Source organism: Echinops telfairi, unplaced genomic scaffold (assembly GCF_000313985.2).
Source record: "Echinops telfairi isolate 266 unplaced genomic scaffold, ASM31398v2 ScPeMD7_18;HRSCAF=68, whole genome shotgun sequence".
In the NCBI taxonomy this organism is placed as follows: domain Eukaryota; kingdom Metazoa; phylum Chordata; class Mammalia; order Afrosoricida; family Tenrecidae; genus Echinops; species Echinops telfairi.
The window spans coordinates 83,512,028-83,531,957 of NW_022103915.1; the positions used below are offsets into that span (position 1 = coordinate 83,512,028).

At 58.7% G+C, this 19,930-nt stretch overlaps 3 protein-coding genes across 4 annotated transcripts; 2 read left to right on the plus strand and 1 right to left on the minus strand.

Moving 5' to 3' along the window:
* Window positions 1–151: 151 nt before the first annotated feature.
* TM9SF1 (transmembrane 9 superfamily member 1) lies at window positions 152–5,830 on the plus strand. The gene is made up of 5 exons (XM_030884939.2): window positions 152–635; window positions 1,349–1,961; window positions 2,176–2,361; window positions 3,969–4,242; window positions 5,195–5,830. The coding sequence occupies exons 1-5, from the start codon at window positions 285–287 to the stop codon at window positions 5,586–5,588; spliced, it is 1,818 nt and encodes a 605-aa protein (XP_030740799.2). The 5' UTR covers window positions 152–284; the 3' UTR covers window positions 5,589–5,830.
* A 248-nt stretch (window positions 5,831–6,078) lies between these two features.
* IPO4 (importin 4) lies at window positions 6,079–13,921 on the plus strand. Its single transcript, XM_004698491.4, has 30 exons — window positions 6,079–6,191; window positions 6,272–6,358; window positions 6,439–6,518; window positions 6,605–6,646; window positions 7,064–7,193; window positions 7,273–7,452; window positions 7,684–7,749; window positions 7,857–7,958; window positions 8,043–8,126; window positions 8,370–8,534; window positions 8,636–8,689; window positions 8,838–8,947; window positions 9,144–9,252; window positions 9,371–9,500; window positions 9,639–9,752; window positions 9,847–9,960; window positions 10,169–10,289; window positions 10,457–10,568; window positions 10,666–10,781; window positions 10,870–10,947; window positions 11,021–11,078; window positions 11,168–11,273; window positions 11,358–11,551; window positions 11,650–11,700; window positions 11,994–12,119; window positions 12,209–12,417; window positions 12,519–12,651; window positions 12,743–12,847; window positions 13,417–13,486; window positions 13,572–13,921. The coding sequence occupies exons 1-30, from the start codon at window positions 6,123–6,125 to the stop codon at window positions 13,700–13,702; spliced, it is 3,246 nt and encodes a 1,081-aa protein (XP_004698548.3). The 5' UTR covers window positions 6,079–6,122; the 3' UTR covers window positions 13,703–13,921.
* A 64-nt stretch (window positions 13,922–13,985) lies between these two features.
* REC8 (REC8 meiotic recombination protein) lies at window positions 13,986–19,906 on the minus strand. 2 transcript variants are annotated; one of them, XM_045288046.1, is made up of 18 exons: window positions 19,843–19,906; window positions 19,531–19,673; window positions 19,367–19,442; window positions 19,138–19,258; window positions 17,778–17,850; window positions 17,459–17,538; window positions 17,085–17,196; window positions 16,893–16,974; window positions 16,723–16,814; window positions 16,559–16,608; window positions 16,139–16,291; window positions 15,503–15,569; window positions 15,234–15,400; window positions 14,987–15,035; window positions 14,707–14,773; window positions 14,433–14,564; window positions 14,245–14,351; window positions 13,986–14,129 (listed from the first exon to the last, which is right to left on the minus strand). In XM_045288046.1, the coding sequence occupies exons 1-18, from the start codon at window positions 19,881–19,883 to the stop codon at window positions 14,038–14,040; spliced, it is 1,704 nt and encodes a 567-aa protein (XP_045143981.1). In that variant the 5' UTR covers window positions 19,884–19,906; the 3' UTR covers window positions 13,986–14,037. The 2 variants fall into 2 exon arrangements, with proteins under 2 accessions (XP_045143981.1, XP_045143980.1); XM_045288045.1 differs by having other exon boundaries at window positions 17,058–17,196.
* Window positions 19,907–19,930: the final 24 nt, after the last annotated feature.

The window sequence follows — 19,930 nt, forward strand, 5'->3', positions numbered from 1 at the left end:
CTGGGGCGCCGGGCGGCGTGCCGTTGCTATGGGAACGGGCCGGGGCCAGCACTCCCAGGCCCCGGGGGTGGGTCGCAGGAAGCTGGAGCCCGGGGTGGAGGGGAGAAAACCGACGTGCGGGGAGCCGGGATGTGCTTCTGGAGGGAAGGTCGCAGAGGCCAGTGGGAGGAAGTGGAGTCAGCGGGTGGCAGCGCGATGCACCTGACTTGGGTCATGAGAAGTCGATCCTGGTTTCCATAACCGCTGCACTCCCCGTCGCCCCAACAGGTCTCACTGCTGTAAGGATGCCCGTCTTAAGGCACCCTCGAGGTTGGAGCTGCCCATTGTCAGTCCTGCTGCTGCTGCTGCTGCTGCTGGGCACAGGCCGTGGACCAGGGGTGGAAGGTGTGACTCACTACAAGGCTGGCGACCCCGTCATTCTCTATGTCAACAAAGTGGGACCCTACCACAACCCGCAGGAGACTTACCACTACTATCAGCTTCCAGTCTGTTCCCCTGAGAAGATTCGTCATAAAAGCCTTAGCCTAGGTGAAGTGCTGGACGGGGATCGCATGGCGGAGTCTTTGTACAAGATCCGATTTCGAGAGAATGTGGAGAAGCGGATTCTGTGCCATCTGCAGCTCAGTTCTGCACAGGTCAGCCTGCCCAAGCCTCGTGGCTGTCACTCAGCCTTCCCCCAGGGACTAATCACAGTGCTTTACAGTCTCACAGGGTACAGTTAGGGTTTTCAGGTTACCTTGGTGAGAATTATCTGACTTGACCCCTACTACCACCTTGAGAGTGTCTGGAGGTCTGGTGGGGTTATTCAAGTTCAGTGGATAAAGAAACTGAGGTGTGGTAGCTTGGTCAAGATTACAGGGAGTGTGATTCGCAGAGATAGAAGAGCCCAGGGCTCCTGAGTCCAAGGTCCCTCTGCTGGGCCCTTCCATACCCACCTCTTGACTTTCTTAACTGGGTACTTCTCCTCTCTATTGAACCTGCCTCTGTCCTACTCTTTCTCTAACAAATCTTAGGACAGTGTCCCTTAGTTCACAGCAGACCTTCTTAAACACCTTACCTTGCTTGCTTTTTTTTTTCCCCAAAAAAACTGACACACTGGACCAGGTATGATATGATAATGCAATGATCAAGGGGGAAAACTTTGTCCCCCAATGGATATTTGACAAGCTCTAGAAACATCTTTGTTACACAGGAGGGTGTGGGGCCAAGGCCAGGGTTGCTTCATCCTACAATGCACAGGACAGTTCCCACAATCAAGGATTCCCTGGTCCAAGAGGGGCGGTAGTGCCACAGTTGAGAAACCTCTCCCTGGGGAGGCCTTGTCTGACACCTGCCTTACTCTTTGTAGGTAGAACAGCTGCGCCAGGCCATTGAGGAACTCTACTACTTTGAATTTGTGGTTGACGACCTGCCAATCCGTGGCTTTGTGGGCTACATGGAGGAGAGTGGCTTCCTGCCACACAGCCACAAGATAGGACTCTGGACCCATTTGGACTTCCACCTGGAATTCCACAGGGATCGAATTATATTTGCCAATGTCTCCGTGCGGGATGTCAAGCCCCACAGCTTGGACGGGTTACGGACCGATGAGTCCCTCGGCCTCACCCACACTTACAGTGTGCACTGGTCTGAGACCTCCGTGGAGCATCGGAGTGACAGGCGCCGTGGGGATGATTCGGGCTTCTTTCCTCGGACACTGGAGATCCACTGGCTGTCCGTCATCAACTCCATGGTGCTGGTGTTTCTGCTGGTGGGCTTTGTGGCGGTCATTCTCATGCGGGTGCTTCGTAACGATCTGGCTCGGTACAACCTGGATGAAGAGAACAGCTCTGGAGATGACTTTGACCAGGGTGACAATGGCTGGAAGATTATCCATACAGATGTCTTCCGCTTCCCACCGTACCGTGGCCTGCTCTGTGCGGTGCTTGGCGTGGGTGCCCAGTTCCTGGCCCTTGGCACTGGTGAGGTGATAAGAATTAACCAGGGATTTTTCTCAAGGGATATTATTAGGTAGGTAGCCTATTCAGAAAAAGGCCTGTGGATCTTCTCTTCTACCCAAGAGGAGGGACAGACCTGAGGAATGGGATTTTCTGGCTAAGCGTCGGGGAGACGGCTTTGCTAGAAGCCGTCCGTTGGGGAGGAGGAGGGTCCTAACCTTCCACTACCACCCTGCAGGTATTATTGTCATGGCGCTCCTGGGCATGTTCAACGTGCACCGACACGGGGCCATTAACTCAGCAGCCATCTTGTTGTACGCCCTGACCTGTTGCATCTCCGGCTACGTGTCCAGTCACTTCTACCGGCAGATCGGAGGCGAGCGTTGGGTGTGGAACATCATTCTCACCACTAGCCTCTTCTCTGGTGAGGACTTCCCTCTTTCCCTGGTGGGTTACCTGGACTTAGGAACTTGGAGCTCATCTTGTAACCCAAATTAGAGGGAGGCTTTAAGGCAGGGGTCCTCAAACTACGGCCCACGGGCCACATGCGGCCCGTCAAGGACATTTGTCCGGCCCGCCGGGTGTTTTTGCCTCATTTTGTTTTTTACTTCAAAATAAGGTATGTGCAGTGTGCATAGGAATTTGTTCATAGTTTTGTTGTTGTTGTTTTTTAACTACAGTCCAGCCCTCCAACGGGTCTGAGGGACAGTGAACTGGCCCCCTGTTTAAGAAGTTTGAGGACCCCTGCTTTAACGGACTTAATGAAACTAGGTCAAAGAAACCGAGTAAGATAATATCCAAAAGACAAGGATGTATCCCATGTACATAGTTGAAAATTACTAAATCCTTGAAATGACCTCGGCATCGTATTGAATTCAGACAGCCAAGGGGTTTACCTAAGATCATACTTCTAAGAAGTAGTAAACCAGGTTTCAGACCCACAACTTGTATTTTCAACCACTACATTGAAATACTAAGACAGCTCTCTTGAATTATTTATCCTCCACTTTTATTTTGTAGTAGGGCAATCCCACTGTAGTCTTTTAAGCCAGTTTGCCTTTTCAAAGCCAGAAGTAGTCTCCTGTCAGGATACCTGCCCTAACACATCTTCACGGGTCTGGTAGGCGCAATTGTACAGCGATAATAAGTAACGATTATAGTAAAGTCATATAGAATAGAAGAGATAGAAAAATGGAGTCAGACACATTTCATGGTAGCAATGCTCACCTCAGTCTCACTTGGCCCACGTGGAGAGGGAGATATTTAATGCTAACCTAGGCTTTTATATTCTCTGGGGACATGCAAGCCCCCTAATTACAGGTGAAGACATACGTCACAGGAAAGGGTTGTGCTATAGGTAACACAGTGATGGGAGGGGTGTGGTCTAGGGGTATACACGCAATAGGAAGAGGAAGGATTGGCAGTACACGGGAGAAGTAGTCTATTGTCCTTAGCAGCCTCCGGAGAGCAGGCCTACCTGAGGTGGGAAGAGACAGTAAGTAGTCTGGCAGCTGACTGCCTTCAGGGAGGATGTCTCTAAGTATCTGACCTCGCCCCATATGCTAGCAAAAAGCCTCTAATGTTGGCATATCTTTGGGGGAGACAAAGCTGGGGAAAAGTCTCTTTATAATCCCACACTCTACATTTAGAACCTTTCTTGTTTTCCATTCTAAGTGTCTAATTTATATCCCATTAGGTTATATGTGAACGAGGACCTTCTGAAAACAGGCCCTTAATGCAAAGGAATGTCTCAGGCTAGGAATTGCAGGTCCCTGGGACCAGGTGTCACTCTTAGATCATCAGGTAGAAGCCACATTGCTCCTGAATGACATGGGGTAGAGGAAGGGGTGTTGGTAACACAAGAAACAATGGGACATGGGTGGGAGCAGCTAAGGGCAGTGGGATCTGCCTGGACATCCAGGAGTACCACTTGGCAGGTTGCTTCACCCCTGCCCCCTAACAGTCCAAAGAGGGTGGTCCCAGGAAGTAGTTCCCAGTGCTGACCCTTGCTCCTGGGACACATCCCTGCAGTGCCCTTCTTCCTGACGTGGAGTGTGGTGAACTCGGTGCACTGGGCCAATGGTTCAACGCAGGCGCTGCCGGCCACCACCATCCTGCTGCTGCTGACGGTGTGGCTGCTGGTGGGCTTTCCCCTCACGGTCATTGGCGGCATCTTTGGGAAGAACAACGCCAGCCCCTTTGATGCACCTTGTCGCACCAAGAACATCGCCCGAGAGATCCCACCCCAGCCCTGGTACAAGTCTACTCTCATCCACATGACCGTGGGGGGCTTCCTGCCTTTCAGGTATGCCCCCTTTATTACACAGCATCACTCTCAGGCTTCTGACCTTGTCTTCCCACCCTGAACCCTAACCCAATTCAGTGACAATGTCTGGTTCAGCTGTGACACTAAGGGGTCATGGTAATGACATGGTTTCTTTTAGCCCCAGGCAGGAGTGAGCTGGGATTGACTCAGATATGTGATGGTTCACTTTTAAAGCTCTCTAGAGCCACTACCTTCTCCGTCTCTCTGGTTTGACTCTAGGACCTGTAAACATCATGGGTGGGTGGGTGGGTGGGGAGGAGTTTAAAGCAAATTAATTCATTGGTGACTCAACTTGTTTGTACTAGACATATAAAAATCCAAACCAAACTCACTGCCATCGAGTCGATTGCTCCTTTACCCCATAGGGCAGACTAGAACTGCTCTGATGGTGGGTTTCTGAAATTGTAATCTTTCAGTAGAAAGCCTCATCTTTCTCCCTTGGAGTGGCCGATGGTTTTAAACTGCTGACCTTGCGGTTAGAAGCCCAATGCCTAACCCACTATGCCACCAGGACTCCTACCAGACAGCTAGTACAGTGGAAAATCAGACAGGATCCCTGCTCTTAATCTAGTTTATAGGTTCCTGAAGTTATTTGATCTACCATTCCTTTTCAAGAAAAAAAAAATTACTCAGCACTCCAATTTTTTAAAAACATTTGCACTGTAGTCCATAATCCAGGATAAGGTGTATGTAGCAGCTCCTTGGCCGCCCCTGGACCGTTCCAGCACCCCTAGGGGGCCGCATCAACTACTTTGGGAAACACTGATGTAACACCTATTTGGAAACACTAGGCAAAGGAACCTTCCCCTATACAGCCAGGAAATGCGGGGCAGGGAATGGACCTTCTTTCCCGGCGACCCAGCACACACCAGGAGGCTGCACTTGCTGGATTGCGCCCTCGTAACGCAGTGTACGTTTCTTCTGCCGGCAGCGCCATCTCCGTGGAGCTGTACTACATCTTCGCCACGGTCTGGGGCCGGGAGCAGTACACGCTGTACGGCATCCTCTTCTTTGTCTTCGCCATCCTGCTGAGCGTGGGCGCCTGCATCTCCATTGCGCTCACCTACTTCCAGCTGTCCGGGGAAGATTACCGCTGGTGGTGGCGGTCCGTGCTGAGCGTGGGCTCCACCGGACTCTTCATCTTCCTCTACTCCGTTTTCTACTACGCCCGTCGCTCCAACATGTCGGGCGCGGTGCAGACAGTCGAGTTCTTCGGCTACTCCTTGCTCACCGGTTACGTCTTCTTCCTCATGCTGGGCACCATCTCGTTTTTTTCGTCCCTGAAGTTCATCCGTTATATCTACGTGAACCTGAAGATGGACTGAGTTCCGAGTGCTACACTACTGCTCTGCAGCCCTTTCTTCCAGACCCACTGGTCTCCCGCCAGCTGCCTCCACCGAGGGGCGGCATTGTGTGATGCCATTGTCGCCTTTCCTCCTCCCTAGAGAGGGCCTGCAAATAAGAAGTCTATTATTTGAGGAGATACTTGGACTTTTAAGTTGCCATTAGTTTCGGTCCCAATTTTTCTTTTTACATATATCGAAATAAAATTTATTAAGAAAAAGGAGCCTGTAGTTGGAGGGTTTGGTCTGGATGTAGGCACTGGAGCCCTGCGTGGCAAGCACGGGGTGTGGGAACTAATCGCAGGGGGAACCGACATTGTCAGGGCCCTGTTTCCGCGCCTCAGCCGGCGGCGGCCTAACGGAAGTGGAGGAACCGGAAGCCTGTGGAGAGAATTGAATTACCCGGGCGACGGGAGGAACGCAGAGCAATGCCCTTTCCGCCGGAAGTAGATGTCAGCGCCTCCACGTGCAGCGCCGGCCCCCTCCCGGCCCGGTAGCGGTGGCTCCACTGCTGCCATGGCGCCTACCGGCCTGGAGCAGATCCTGCGGGAGCTACTCCTGCCAGACACCCAGCGTATCCGGCGGGTACGGGGCAGGAGGGACCGGGCCAGGGCGGGCGGGAGGTGGCAGGAATGGCCCGCCTCTGACCCTCAGCCTTCCCCCAGGCCACCGAGCAGCTTCAGATCGCGCTAAGGGAGCCTGCCGCCCTGCCCGCGCTCTGCGACCTGCTGGCCTCGGCGACCGACCCCCAGGTGAGCGTGCCCCAGCTCGCCCCAGCTCCCGTCGCCTGCTCCTCCGTGCCCCGAGCCTCACACTTGTCTCCTCCACGTAGATCAGGCAGTTCGCGGCCGTGCTAGCCCGCAGACGGCTGAGCACCCGCTGGCGGCGGCTGGCGGCGGAGTCTCGGGAGAGGTGGGCGGGGCCTTTGGGGGCGGGGCCGGGCCTGGCGGTACACGCCCTGGCCCACCTGCCCTCAACATCGCCCGTTCGTCTTCCAGCCTCAAGGCCCTGGTCTTGACGTCCCTGCAGAGAGAGGCGGAGTAAGTGCCTTCCGCCTTCTCTCTGGATCCTGTCCGACTCGGGGCTGAGAGCTTGAATGGGTTTTGCCTTCTCGTGCAGTTTCAAGCAGTGATTGGGGTGGTGGTGGTGGTAACAACTTCAGTTCAAGACCAAGGGTAGAGGGAGGATCCATCCCAACGCCCCATTGAAAAGAAAGTTCTTGAGGATGGTCTTATGGTGACAAACCAAGCCCGAGTCAGACGAATGGGATGGGAATACAACTGGAGAGTGAGCTCACCAGTTTAAAAACCCACCACCCCACCCCAGCCTGAAAACCACTCTCTCATATGCCTCAACTTGTGCCTACACCTCCTGAGTGTCTGTGGGAGCTTGGCCTTTCAGCATGTGTGCGAGAGCGTAATTGGAGGGTGATATGGGGGGATCACCCCTGTTTGCAGGCATTCTGTGACCCTCAGCCTGGCCCAGCTGACAGCCACCATTTTCCGGAAGGAAGGCCTGGAGACCTGGCCTCAGCTCATGCAGCTCCTTCAGCACAGCACCCAGAGCCCTCACCTCTCCGAGAGAGAGGTGCTTGCATGGTTGGCAGGAGGGAGGGATTGGAGGCTGGATAAACCAGGTAAGCTTCTCCCTGTTTGCTCCTGGGCAGAAGGGGCTTTTGTTGCTGAGTGTGGTAGTGGCCTCCCGGCCTGAAGCTTTCCAACCCCACCACCGGGAGCTGCTTCGCCTTCTGAATGAGACCCTGGGTCCAGTGGGCTCCCCAGAGCTGCTCTTCTACTCCCTGCGTACCCTAACAGCCATGGCCCCCTACCTTGGCACTGATGATGTGGTGAGCTGTCCTTGGGCTTTCACACCCTCCCCCTGGCAGGCTACAGAGCGGTGTGAAGTCATTTCCCCGCCTTTGAGGCTTGACTATTGAGAGGGGAGATGGGGTGGCTGGGCTAGGTAGGGTGCCCGACCTCCTCCCCCAAAGTCCAGGCTGTGAGGAAGCTGCCAGCTTCCAGGACCTCAGGTTAGGTGGCACTGTGGTGTCTGATTCAGCTCATCCTGTGCCCTCCAGCCTCTCGCTCGGACATTGGTGCCCAAGCTCCTCGTGGCTGTGCAGACTCTGATTCCTGTAGACGAGGTGAGGACAGGTGGGCAGGGCTCTGTTGGGAGGAGAGTGCCCATGTTAGAAGGGGAGCACCTAGCTTGGTTTACAACGTCTTCCTTCTTCTTCCATCCGTCTGTCAGGCAAAGGCCTGTGAAGCCCTGGAGGCCCTTGATGAGCTACTGGAGTCAGAGGTTCCCATCATCACCCCCCACCTCTCTGAGGTCCTCACGTTCTGCCTGGCGGTGAGCCTGGGGTGGGCTTGCTCCTGCTGCATGCTCTGCTAGGCGTTTGCTTGCCTGCCTCTGATTCCCTTAGTCTCTGGCCAGGTGGCAGGGAACGGAGCCTTGGGCAATGCCATCCGAGTGCGGATTCTCTGCTGCCTCACTTTCTTGGTCAAAGTCAAGAGCAAGGTGAGTGCATGTCCTTGACCTCCAGCCCCCACCACTATCACCACCTTGTCTCCATGTCTAGTTTCACAGCTGGGACTCTGTGTCCACTGTGGTTGCCCTTGACCTCACCCCCCCACCCCTCCGTCCCAGTTCCTAGCTGGGGGACCGGGAATCTCTCTTGTGGCCTGGACGGCTGGATAGATTTACTGTAAGCCCATCTTGGCAGCCAGCTCTTAGGGTCACTCTTCCGCCCTCCCTCTGCAGGCCTTACTGAAGAACCGACTGCTGCCCCCCTTGCTGCACACCCTGTTCCCCATTATGACTGCGGAGCCGCAGTTGGGCCAGCTGGACCCTGAGGACCAGGATTCAGAAGAGGAAGATTTGGAGTTTGGGCTGGTGGGAGAGACGCCCAAGCACTTTGCCGTTCAGGTGGGACATGCCCTCGGGCCAGGGTGGGAGGTGTTAGATTGCTGGGGCAAGTTGGGGCATGCAGAAATGAGTCAGGCAAAATCCCCCCTCCACTTTCTCAGGTTGTGGACATGCTGGCACTACACCTGCCCCCCGAGAAGCTCTGTCCCCAGCTGGTAAGTGTGGCTCTGCCTTCTGGCACCCTCATCTGCAAGCCAGCCTTGTCCCAAGGAGGTTTGGGCCCCGGTTGGTTTGAAGGGCTGGTTGCTACTGAGCTGGCAGGCTCTGGCTGGCGCTCCAGGAGAGGGCCTTGTGCCTCCTCAGATGCCCATGCTGGAAGCGGCCTTGCAGAGTGGGAGCCCATACCAGCGCAAGGCCGGGTTGCTGGTACTGGCTGTGCTGTCTGACGGAGCTGGCGACCACATCAGGCAGAGGTACGGGCTGCCCCTGTCCCTGGCAGCTCTCAGCCTGTGATTAGCAGCGTCCTCCACTCTCTCGCATGTCCTGGCTTGAAAGGCATGGTTGGCGCCCGCCATCAGAGGAGGCGCTGGTTTTCCAAGGGGGGCTGGGAGAGCAGGCCAGCTGGGGTTCTCCGGTCTGACTCCACCCCCTGCTGCTGCTCCCATCCAGACTGCTGTACCCGCTGCTGCAGGTCGTCTGCAAGGGCCTGGAGGACCCGTCTCAAGTTGTGCGCAATGCTGCACTGTTTGCCCTGGGCCAGTTTTCTGAAAACCTGCAGGTCAGCCAGGCCGAGCATGGCAGCAGCAGCCACCCCAGTCCCCACCCAGTTTTCGGCTAGGCGTGCCAGGCCGTGCCTGCAGCTGAGCCTGACTCGTGCCTCCTTTTCTGCCTCCCAGCCTCACATCAGCAGCTATTCAGGGGAGGTGATGCCGCTGCTCCTTGCTTACCTGAAGTCAGTGCCACCGGGGCACACGCACCACCTAGCCAAGGCCTACTACGCCCTGGAAAACTTCGTGGAGAACCTAGGTAGGGATGCAAGGCGGGCCACCGAGGCTGGGAGCAGCCGGGGGGTGCCACTGCTCCTCTAGCCCCTGCTTGTATGGGGTGGGCAGGGCCGGCGGGGAGTCCTGCTGTGGCAGTGAGGAGGGGAGCACTCTCCCACAGGGCCCAAGGTGCAGCCCTACCTTCCGGAGCTTATGGATTGCATGCTGCAGCCTTTGCGGAACCCCAGCAGCCCTCGGGCCAAGGAGCTGGCTGTGAGCGCCCTGGGGGCCATCGGTGAGCAAAAGGAGGCTGGGGCACAGGGTTTGTCCAGAGAGCCTGTGTAGGCCCCAGGCCCTGGCCAACCCCGCTTCTGTCCCTCCCCCTGCAGCCACAGCTGCCCAGGCCTCTGTGATGCCCTACTTCCCTGCAATCATGGAGTGCCTGCGGGAATTCCTCTTGACAGGCCAGGAGGACCTTCAGCCTGTGCAGATCCAGAGCCTGGGTGAGTAAGGGGTCAGGGGAGGGGTGCTCACCTGGCGATCAGCAGGTACCTTCCTTCCCAGTAGGGACAGTACCAGACGCCTCCTGTCTAGGAACAGGATGGCCCTTTCTGAATCCCTGCAGCTTCCACCTTTAGCCCCCAGGTGGTGGCCCTGCCCACCTCCTGCTCAGCTGCATGCCCCAGTGCTAACTAAGCCCTTGCCTCACAGAGACGCTTGGGGTGCTGGCTCGAGCCGTAGGGGAGCCCATGAGGCCCCTGGCTGAGGAGTGCTGCCAGCTGGGGCTGGGCCTATGCGACCAGGTAGACGACCCTGATTTGCGGCGCTGCACGTGAGTGACTTGACTCCTCCCATGTGTCTGCCCACTGGGTTCCCCTTCCCAGCCCTCTCCATCCCCCACCCCCTGCCCCGTTTCTCTGGTTCGGAGCCCTCACTGGCATTCCCCCACCCTGCCCAGCTACAGCACCCAGAACCGCAATCTCCACCTGCCTCCACCAGGTACAGCCTGTTTGCAGCCTTATCCGGGCTCCTGGGGGAGGGCCTGGCCCCCCACCTACCCCAAATCACCACGCTCATGCTGGTGTCACTGCGCTCCACCGAGGGCATCGTGGTGAGTCGGGGGCTGGGCTGCAGGTGGGACAGGGCCAGGCTGGGTGGGCCCCCTCCCCAGCCCAGCTGAGCAGCTGCCCGGTGCATCCTGCATGCAGCCCCAGTACGACGGCAGCAGCTCCTTCCTGCTGTTTGACGAGGAGAGTGACGGCGAGGAGGAGGAGGAACTCATGGACGAGGACGTGGACGCAGACTCGGACTCCGAGATCTCAGGGTGCGGAGGGCTGCTGCTCTGGTTTCTGGTCGGGGGACGCAACCCAGTGCGGTGCCTGATGGCCGCCGCCACCTCCGCCTCCCTCTAGGTACAGTGTGGAGAACGCCTTCTTCGACGAGAAGGAGGACACCTGTGCTGCCCTGGGGGAGATCGCAGTGAACACCAGGTGAGTGGCGCCCCTCTTCTGGCCCAGGGCACCTGCCTGCAAGCCCCTTCTCCATGGCTGTGTTTGCCCACAGCGTGGCCTTCCTTCCCTACATGGAGAGCGTCTTTGAGGAAGTATTCCAGCTGTTGGAGGTGAGTGGGCAGGGGTGCTGGGAGCTGGGGGCCGTGCCTGGGGGCCCTGGGTTTGCTGTGTGCAGGAGCCGACCCCCCTCGCCCCACAGTGCCCTCACCTGAGTGTGCGGAAAGCGGCACATGAGGCCCTGGGTCAATTCTGCTGCGCGCTGCACAAGGCCTGCCAGAGCTGCCCCTCCGAACACAACCATGCCGGTGAGGCGGGCGGGCTGGGGCTGGGCGGGGCATAGGGCAACGGGTGGCTGAGCTGGCCTGGGCCTGAGCCTGTGGTGTCCGCAGCTCTGCAGGCCGCCCTGGCCCGGGTGGTGCCCTCCTACATGCAGGCGGTCAGCAGGGAGCGGGAGCGCCAGGTGGTCATGGCCGTGCTGGAGGCCCTGACTGGGGTGCTGCACCGCTGCGGGAGCACTGCCCTGCAGCCCCCCGGGCGCCTTGCTGAGCTCTGCAGCATGCTCAAGGCTGTGCTGCAGCGGAAGGTGAGTGGGGTGCGAGGGGCCCAGGGCCCAGCCCCTTCATTCCCACGGGAGGAGGAAGGCAGGCGAGCAGGGCCGAGCTGAGCTGCTTCTGCCCACAGACTGCCTGCCAGGACACGGAGGAGGAGGAGGAGGATGAGGATGACGACCAGGTGAGCGCTCCAGTGGACAGGTTTGTCACCGAGGGTGTGGGGGCCACAGCCCCTTTGGCTCAACCTCAGGGAGTCAGAGCTGCTACAAGAGGGGGGTGAGGCCCGAGAGTGACTCCGCTGGATCCCACCAAGCCTGTGGGAGTTTAGAGAAGGTTTCCTGGAGGTGGGGGCCCGAAGTGATGATGGGAATGGGGCGGCTGGAAGGTGAGATGCAAGAAAGCCCAGGCTAGCTCCTGTGGCCAGAGGCAGCGCGTGGTCGGGAGGTGAGCTCGGCCCCCAACCTGACCCCACAGGCCGAGTACGACGCCATGTTGCTGGAGCATGCTGGAGAGGCCATCCCCGCCCTAGCCGCTGCGGCGGGGGGAGATGCCTTTGCCTCTTTCTTTGCTGGCTTCTTGCCATTACTGCTCTGCAAGACGGTGAGTGCTCCATGGTCCACTGACCTTAAGCCCTGCCCCATGTCTGCCACTGGTGCCCCGCTCACCCACCTCCCCACACCCCGCTCCAGAAGCAGGGCTGCTCAGTGGCGGAGAAGTCGTTTGCGGTGGGGACGCTGGCAGAGACCATTCAGGGCCTGGGGGCCGCCTCGGCCCAGTTCGTGTCCCGGCTGCTCCCTGTGCTGCTGAGCACCGCCAGGGACGCCGACCCCGAGGTGCGGAGCAACGCCATCTTTGGGCTGGGCGTGCTGGCGGAACACGGGGGCCGCCCCGCCCAGGAGTATCCTCTGTGTCCAGGACTGGCCTGGGGGGTGGTCAGCCCCAGCGCAGGAACAGCCCGGCCTGTGTGCGCACCAGTTGGTTCCTTGACTGTCCCCCCAGACACTTCCCCAAGCTCCTGGGGCTTTTGTTGCCCCTCTTAGCACGTGAGCGCCATGACCGCGTCCGAGACAACATCTGTGGGGCACTTGCCCGCCTGCTGATGGCCAGTCCCGCAAGGAAACCGGAGCCCCAGGTCAGGGAGGACTTGGGGCAGTGGGCAGGGGTTAGTAAGCTGAGACTCAGGCTGGGCAAGTGGACCTGAGGCCTAGACTCTGTCTGTCCAGGTGCTGGCTACCTTGTTGCATGCCCTGCCGCTGAAGGAGGACTTAGAGGAGTGGGTGACCATGGGGCACCTCTTCAGCTTTCTCTACCAGAGCAGCCCTGACCAGGTAACAGTGGTGCAGGTGGGCTTCCGGGCCCACTGAGACTAGGGCTGAGGCTCAGCTGGCGTCATTGATAGCTGGCCATGACACCTGCCGCACCCATCTGTGTCCTCCTTGTTCACCTGCACAGGTGGGCAGCCCGTCCTGTGCTTCCTGTCCTGACAGCATTTCCTCCGGGAAGCCCCTATGGCCATTTCCACTCCGGGCTGTGCCAGACTGCTAGCTTTCCTGGGCTCTGCAGCGCTCTGGCCCACCACACTGCTCCTCAGCCAGAGAGAGCCCTGCTCTCTGGGCTGGTGCGTGCATCTGCCCCGCGTGGCTAGATGCGCACTCAGCCCAGCGCTCTTTCCTGGGACCCGAAGAAAGAGTCTGTAGGCTTTTACTCTTAAGGCCACAATTTCAGTCAATTTAGGTCACCCCTGCCTGCCGGAGCTCCAGCAGCCCTAGGGGGAGACGGCCTCTCCCTGGGGTCTGGGTGGGGGTCAGCCCCGCCTCTGGAACCTCTGTGCTAACCCCTTTGCCGGGCAGGAGGTGCAGAGGTGCCTCTGCCCTGAGCCTGCCCTCCTTCTCTGCAGGTTGTGGACGTGGCTCCTGAGCTTCTGCGCATCTGCAGCCTGGTGCTGGCTGACAACAAGATCCCCGCAGGTGAGAGTGGGAGGTGGGGCGCAGGGGGCCGAGGGCGGGGAGCCGGTTCTCCTGAGACCTCTCCCTCTGTCCTCACTCTGCCCAGATGCCAAGGCCGCACTGCTGCTGCTCCTGACCTTTTTGGCCAAACAGCACGCTGACAGCTTCCAGACAGCCCTGGGCTCGCTGCCTAGTGACAAGGCTCAGGAGCTCCAGGCCACATTGGGCCTCAGCTAGACCGAGCGGTGGCCAGGCGGAAGATCAGAGCGGCCCAGGCCCAGGCCCTTACACCATTTCCCGGCCCGCTGCAGCTCAGTGCACACCAAAGATCCTGGGCCTCAGCCCACTGCAGTCCCGCCGTTTGCCACCTTACAGGGGCGTCCCCGGGGCAGGACTTGTTAACAACGCAAATGGAGTCTTGACACCAGACTGCAATAAAGCAGGCTTCTGCTCAAACGGTCGTCTGTGGCGGGAAGGCTGTAGCTGTGCATTCAGAAAGGAAGCAGACCAGGCCCAGTGTAGCAAGACGTGGTTTATTGAGTCTGCCTTCCCAGCAGCTTTGTGCGCGTCTTCTAACCGCTGCGGAACCGAGGTCCTGGCTGGATCAAGAGGCGCCCATATGGCGTCTCTTGTTCTAGGCAAAGGATCTGCTGCGCTGCGAGCACTAGGGAGGTGACAATGAGACAGGGTTCAGGGGGACGATCTCCCCGCCCCCACTTCAGTTCCTACAGTGGCCTCTGGCCTGTGTGCCCCCCCACCCGAGACGTGTGCACACTCACCCAAGAGCAGGTAGAAAACCTGGGCAGCCGTCCTGCGGGAGCTGAGCGGTGTCACCAAGCTGCTGAAGTCGGCCTCCCTATTGGCCTGCAGCTCCAGTGCCACAGCCCTGGAGGGACCAGGAGCCGTGAGCTGAGGCCACAGCCTGCATCTCCACCCCAGTGAGGCCTCCCCACCCCACCCCCAGTACCTGTGCACGGCCTCCAGCGACAGCAGCTCGGGCTCCGGGGGCAGCTGGGCCGGCATTTCCACCGGGAGCTCGGGGAGCTCAGGCACCACAGGCAATGCAGGGGGCTCTGGCTGCTCTGCCTCAGTCCATGCCCTGGAGGGTGGGGGGGGGGGCGGTGGCCAGGGTGAGAGCAAGGTTCCCCTCACCTCACAGAGGCCAGGGGCAGGGGCTTCATGTCCCAGCACTGACCCCCTGGCCAGCGCTAGCCCCAAGTGCACACAGCCAGGCTGCTTACCACCGTTCTTCCGGGGGGAGGAGGCTGGTGCGGGACTTCTCCTCCTCTGCTGCTTCCAGGGAGAGCTCTGTGGGGGCAGGGGAGGCATGCTGGGACGGGCTTGGCTCTGGGGGGCCCAGGTGTAACAGGAAGGTGGTAGCCAGGGGATGGGCAAACTGAAAGCTGCCACCGCTGGGGGAAAGGGGAGTGTCTCCCATCTGTTAATACTCGCTGCCGAGTCAGAAATCAAGTTTCCTGGGAGTGCTTAAAGGTGGGCTCCACCGCCCCTCCTCTCCCTTACCTGAAGACAGCATGAGGGGCCCGCTGGGCTCCTGGGCCTCCCTCAGGACCTGGAGAATAGGGAGAGGAGGAAAGGAAAACTGAGACCCCATGTCCCAGAAGCACCTGGATATACACTCGAACAGTAGGGTGGCGAGCATGCCAGAAGTGCAGACTGGGCCCACCCACGGGGTGCTGGCCCCACAGGAGGTGCAGGGCAGAGAGCCTGCTGGGAAGTCAAAGCTGAGCACAGGAGTGGGTGCGGTTACCTCAATATCACTAAGGGTTTCCATCTTTCTCCTCTCTTCCCCTGCTGCCGCCTCTCTCTCAACAGCCGCCTCATCTGGTCCCCGGGGCGGCATCTTTCTAAGCACACGCGGGGGCAGCTGGGCACAACGAGCCCAGAGAGCGAATAGTTCCGGAGGTAGCCAGCCAGCTGGGGGATGGGTAGTGAGGGAGGGTTGGTTGAGGGAAGAAGCACACCAAGGGTGAGGAATGTGGGTTCCGAGGGTCCCTGTGTCCAGCCCCCAGTGCTCACGTTGAGTTGGTGTACGGAACAGCTCAGCTGGGCTTACGGTTGTCCACTCAGGAGGCTGGACCATGGGCTGCAGGTGGGAGGCCAGAAACTCAGTTATGAGCAAGCCACCCCTCCCTGCTCGGGTGTCCTTTCAAGAGCCTCAGGCCTGCAGTCCCCTTCCCCCCTTCTGCTTGCACCACTCTTGCAAGGGGGTGGAGGAGTGCTCAGAACCTTCTCTTTGAGGCTCAGCCTGCATCGGCTTTTTAACCTGGTTGGTGCCCAAGGATGGGAAGGAGCCCTGGTGCCAGGCATGGTGATTACGTATTGGGTCACTAAACAGGGTCGACTGAAACCATCAAACACACCTTAGGAGAAAGACGAGGCTTTTTCTTGTAAAAAAGTTATCTCGGAAACTAACAAGGGCCATTCTACCCTGTCCTAGTGTCCCTATGCGTCAGAATCGGCTCGCCCTGAGGTTATTTGGGGGGTTGCCTAAGGTCATACTAGGCAGGGTCACTCAAGGAGCATGGAGAATGGTGGGTGTACAAACTCATCACCTAGTTCTCTGAGGGATGGAGCCCGAGTTTCCCATCAAATTCCCCGTTGGTTCCCAGGCTCCACCCACTGTCCCCTCCGTGGAACGGGGCCTGTACTCACACATTCCCAGCATTGTGCTTTGGTCTGCAATTGTTCCTGGAACTTCACCCGGGAGATCTGAGTCTCCTTGTCCCAAAACAGTAACTGGCGGCGACGTCGGCGGCGGGCGGGCGCAGGTGGACTCCCAGAAGGGGAGACTGGGGGCTTCTTGGGCTGAGTGGGGAATGGAGGCAGGACAGGCTATTCCTTAGTTCCTATCCTGTAGACTGCAAAGGACCCTCAGCGCCCACCCATACAGGGGTCCCGGGGAAGGGTTGGGGCAAGACCTCCACAGCTCTATGGGTGCAACCCTCAGGAGTGAGCAGGCCCTGAATGCCGAGGGCTGGGAAGAGGCACCTTTCGTTTCCACCACTGTAGGCTAGCAATGGCCTGCCCTTGGGCAAGGCCCGAAGGAGGAGGCTCCAAAGGGCCACGACTTACCCTGGGGCTTGGTGGGGCCGGCAGACGCAGCTCCTGGGGAGGGGTCACCTCTGCAACAACAACGGAGGTCTAGTCTGTCCCTGTGCCCCGTGTGGTCATCCAGACAAGCTGAAGGGGAGGGCAGGGCCTCTCTGAGAAGAGCCCCAGCCAGGGAGGGCACTCACCCACTGGCAGAGCCCCTGGCTCCCAGGGAGCTCGTTTAAGCTCCTCAGGGCCCACTTCCTGGCCTGGAGGCAGCTCTGCTGCCCCTTCCGCCCTGAAGGGAGAGGCAGAAGACAAATTAGCACCCTCACAGGCAGCAGGAGGCCCCGCCCAGTCTAGTCCTGGCTCTTACTGTGCAGAGACCAGAGGCGAGAGCGAGGGGACTGTAGCTTCACCCTCCGGGCCCCGGGGCTGCTCCTGGGCCTCTTCAGTCACTGAGGAGAGAGGACCAGGGGTTAGTGGGCAGAAGAGAGCAGATGGCTGCACTGCCCAGTCCCGGGTGGCTGGGGGGTCTGACCCTCAAGTGCTGGGTGGTGGGGCTCACGCTGCTGGCGAGGTCTGGCTCGCAGCCGTTCCTCCGACAATATTGCTTCATCTTCCTCAGCCATCAGCAGGTCCAGGGCTTGGCGGGTGACCTCAGGGAGGTCCTGCTCTCCCTGTTGGGGGAGATGAATACCAAGGGGAGGGAACATGATGACACACACCCCGTTTTCTCAAAAAGGCAACTAGATCCAGGAGGGCCCGAGGCATGACACAGAAACAAGGGGAGCCCACTGGGTGCTCGAAGGCCAGGGGAGTGCAGAAATGGGCGTGGATAAGTCGTCCGGGTTTGGGGCTGGGCGAAGGCCACGTGGAGAGGCAGGGTGGCTGTTAGAAGCAGGGCTTGGCCACAGGCCCTGAGCGGAAGTGCCCACTCACCTCGATCTGCAGCACGTGGATAGGCTCGGGCTCCTGAAGGGTGATGGCCTCGGGAGAGACCAGAGTACCCAGCATCTTGTCTGTAGGAGCAGGGAGTCACACTAAACCCTCCATTCCTTTCCAGGACCCCTCCCCCGGGCCAGGAGGCAGAAAGCACAGCCTCGTGTCCAGTCCACCGGTGCACTAGTCAGCCCAGCACTAGTTGGCACTAGAATGCCAACCCCACTCCCCTCACTTGCCTCATCTGTGAACCGCGGGGATGGAAAGTCTGGCCTAAGACTCGGGAAGTAGCCGTGGGTTTCCACGTCTCTGTGCTCACCTGGCTTCTTGGGGACTTCAGGTGAGATCTCAAGAACTCTTTCTGGGGTCACCGCCTCCAGGAGGTGTCGAATCTTTGGGAAGGGATGGAGGAAAAAAGGATTTGGTGTCAGCCTCGTTCTCTACCTTTATAGCCTTACACATTCAAACCAAACCTGTTGCCGTCAAACTGATTCCAACTCATAGTGGCCCTACCGGGCAGCAGTCTCCAAGGCTGGAAGCTTGCAGGAGCAGACTGCCATTATCCTTCTCCCAAGGAAGTGGCCAGTGGGTTCGAACCACCGACCTTTCGGTTAGCACCCAAGCCCTTAACCACTGCAGCATCAGGGACCTTTGACACCGAGGCAGTAGATGGTAGTATCCTTCTGTTTGTTCCTCTGGCATTAACACCAGTTTGCATTAAGTCCATTCCCCATCGGTCTCCTTTCTTCTCCATGCCCACCAGGGGCCTTTTGTCCGTCTGTCTAGGCAACAAGCACTAACTCCTAATGTCAAATGTCACGAGGGACAGAGGTGAACAGAAAAGAGGCATGGCCTTACGGAGCAGATAGTCTAGCAGGGAGACACGTTTGTATAAGACCTCAATAGTCAGCACAAAAGGTAAAACACGGCTTCCTAATGCTTGGAGTCCCGGAACAACATTTAATTCAGCTCAGAAACCAAACTCACTGCCATTGAGTCCATAGTGACCCTGTAGGACAGGCTAAAACCGCCTCTGTGAGTTTCCGAGACTAACTGTCTGGGAGTAGGATGCCCCATTTGTCACCCTCGGAGCAGCTGGTGGTTTCAAACTGCTGACCTTGTGGTTTAGCAGCCCAGGGTGGAACCGCTATGCTAACCAGGAAGCATGACAGAGGGCAGCCTGTGAGCCAGGTCTGCAAGGACATGTAGGACACAGGAAGCAGAGTCTAAGAGATGACCATTTGAGCTAGGGAGGGGAAACCACAGTGAGAGTGGAGCGCAGGGGGCAGCTGTTGCCTGAAAGCCAAAGCTGCTCAGAGGACGTGCTGAGAGTTGTCTGGAAAGGGCTAACTCTGGTTTGCAGTGAGGAGCTGCTGCAAGGGCCCTTGGAGATGAAGGACGGAGGTAGGGCTGTGGAAAACGGAGAAGCCCTGTGTTGAGAGACGGTTGATGAGAGCCTGGATTAGGGCCTCGGTGGCAGCAGGAACAATGTGGATAGGAACTGTCTCGAGGAGAGACCGTCCTAGCAGCTCGTTCTGAATGGGTGAGCAGGGGCCTTGCCTGTAGGGGAGAATGATGGCAGGCCCACTCTCCCTAACCCACTCCCAGACTGGCCCAGGGACAGCCCTTTTGCATTGTCTTGTCATGAGTTCAGCGTGCCTCAGGACACTGAGCTCTACCTGGGGGATTTCAAAGGGGTCAGGAAGTTGGGGGTCCACAGACATCATTCCAAAAAAAGGGTCAGGAGCATCTTCCAGCGTCTCCATCATGGTCATGATGTTAGGCAGCAGCAAGCTGGGTCTGGGGGAGAGAAGGGGCGATCAGGAATCTCAGCTGGGGTGTGCGGAGAGCAAGCAAGTAGAGGCTTCACCAAAGGCCGGGTGGGCTCAGCCCCAGGGGGACACTCACAATTCGGTGTCTGCCATATCGATGCGGATCTGCTGCTGGGCCCGATGCAGATGATCCAAGATGTGCTGGATGTCCTCTGTGGGTAGGAAGGGCAGGGTGGGGCAGGTCGGCACCAGGAGCCAGGCGCCCGGGCTCTGCCCCCTTTCTTGGGCTCCCTGCCTTACCGATGAGGTACTGGCACTGTTGGTAGTAGACCCGGATCACACCGATCTGGAGCTGGGCTGACAGGTAGAGAGCGAAGCAGGGCCGCGGCAGGCCAGGCTCCAGGGGCGCCACTCGGACCAGGACATAGTTGAGGATTTCCTCACTGGGTCAGGGCGGGGATGGGGGGGTGGGGTGGGGGTGTTGAGAATTCAGTGACCTTTTCACCGCCCCCCCAGGGGACCAGTCTCCCAGCCTTGCCCGCGTGTGAGGCGGGGAGCCTTGCTCTGCCCCCACGCAGGAGCCAGGCCTCTTCCCACCTCTCGGAGCCTTACCAGGTCTTCGCCACGTTCACCTTCAGGTATTCCCGCTTCATCAGGCGGCTTCCGCGCGTGGCGGCCAGCCTGGAGCAGGGGGGGGGGG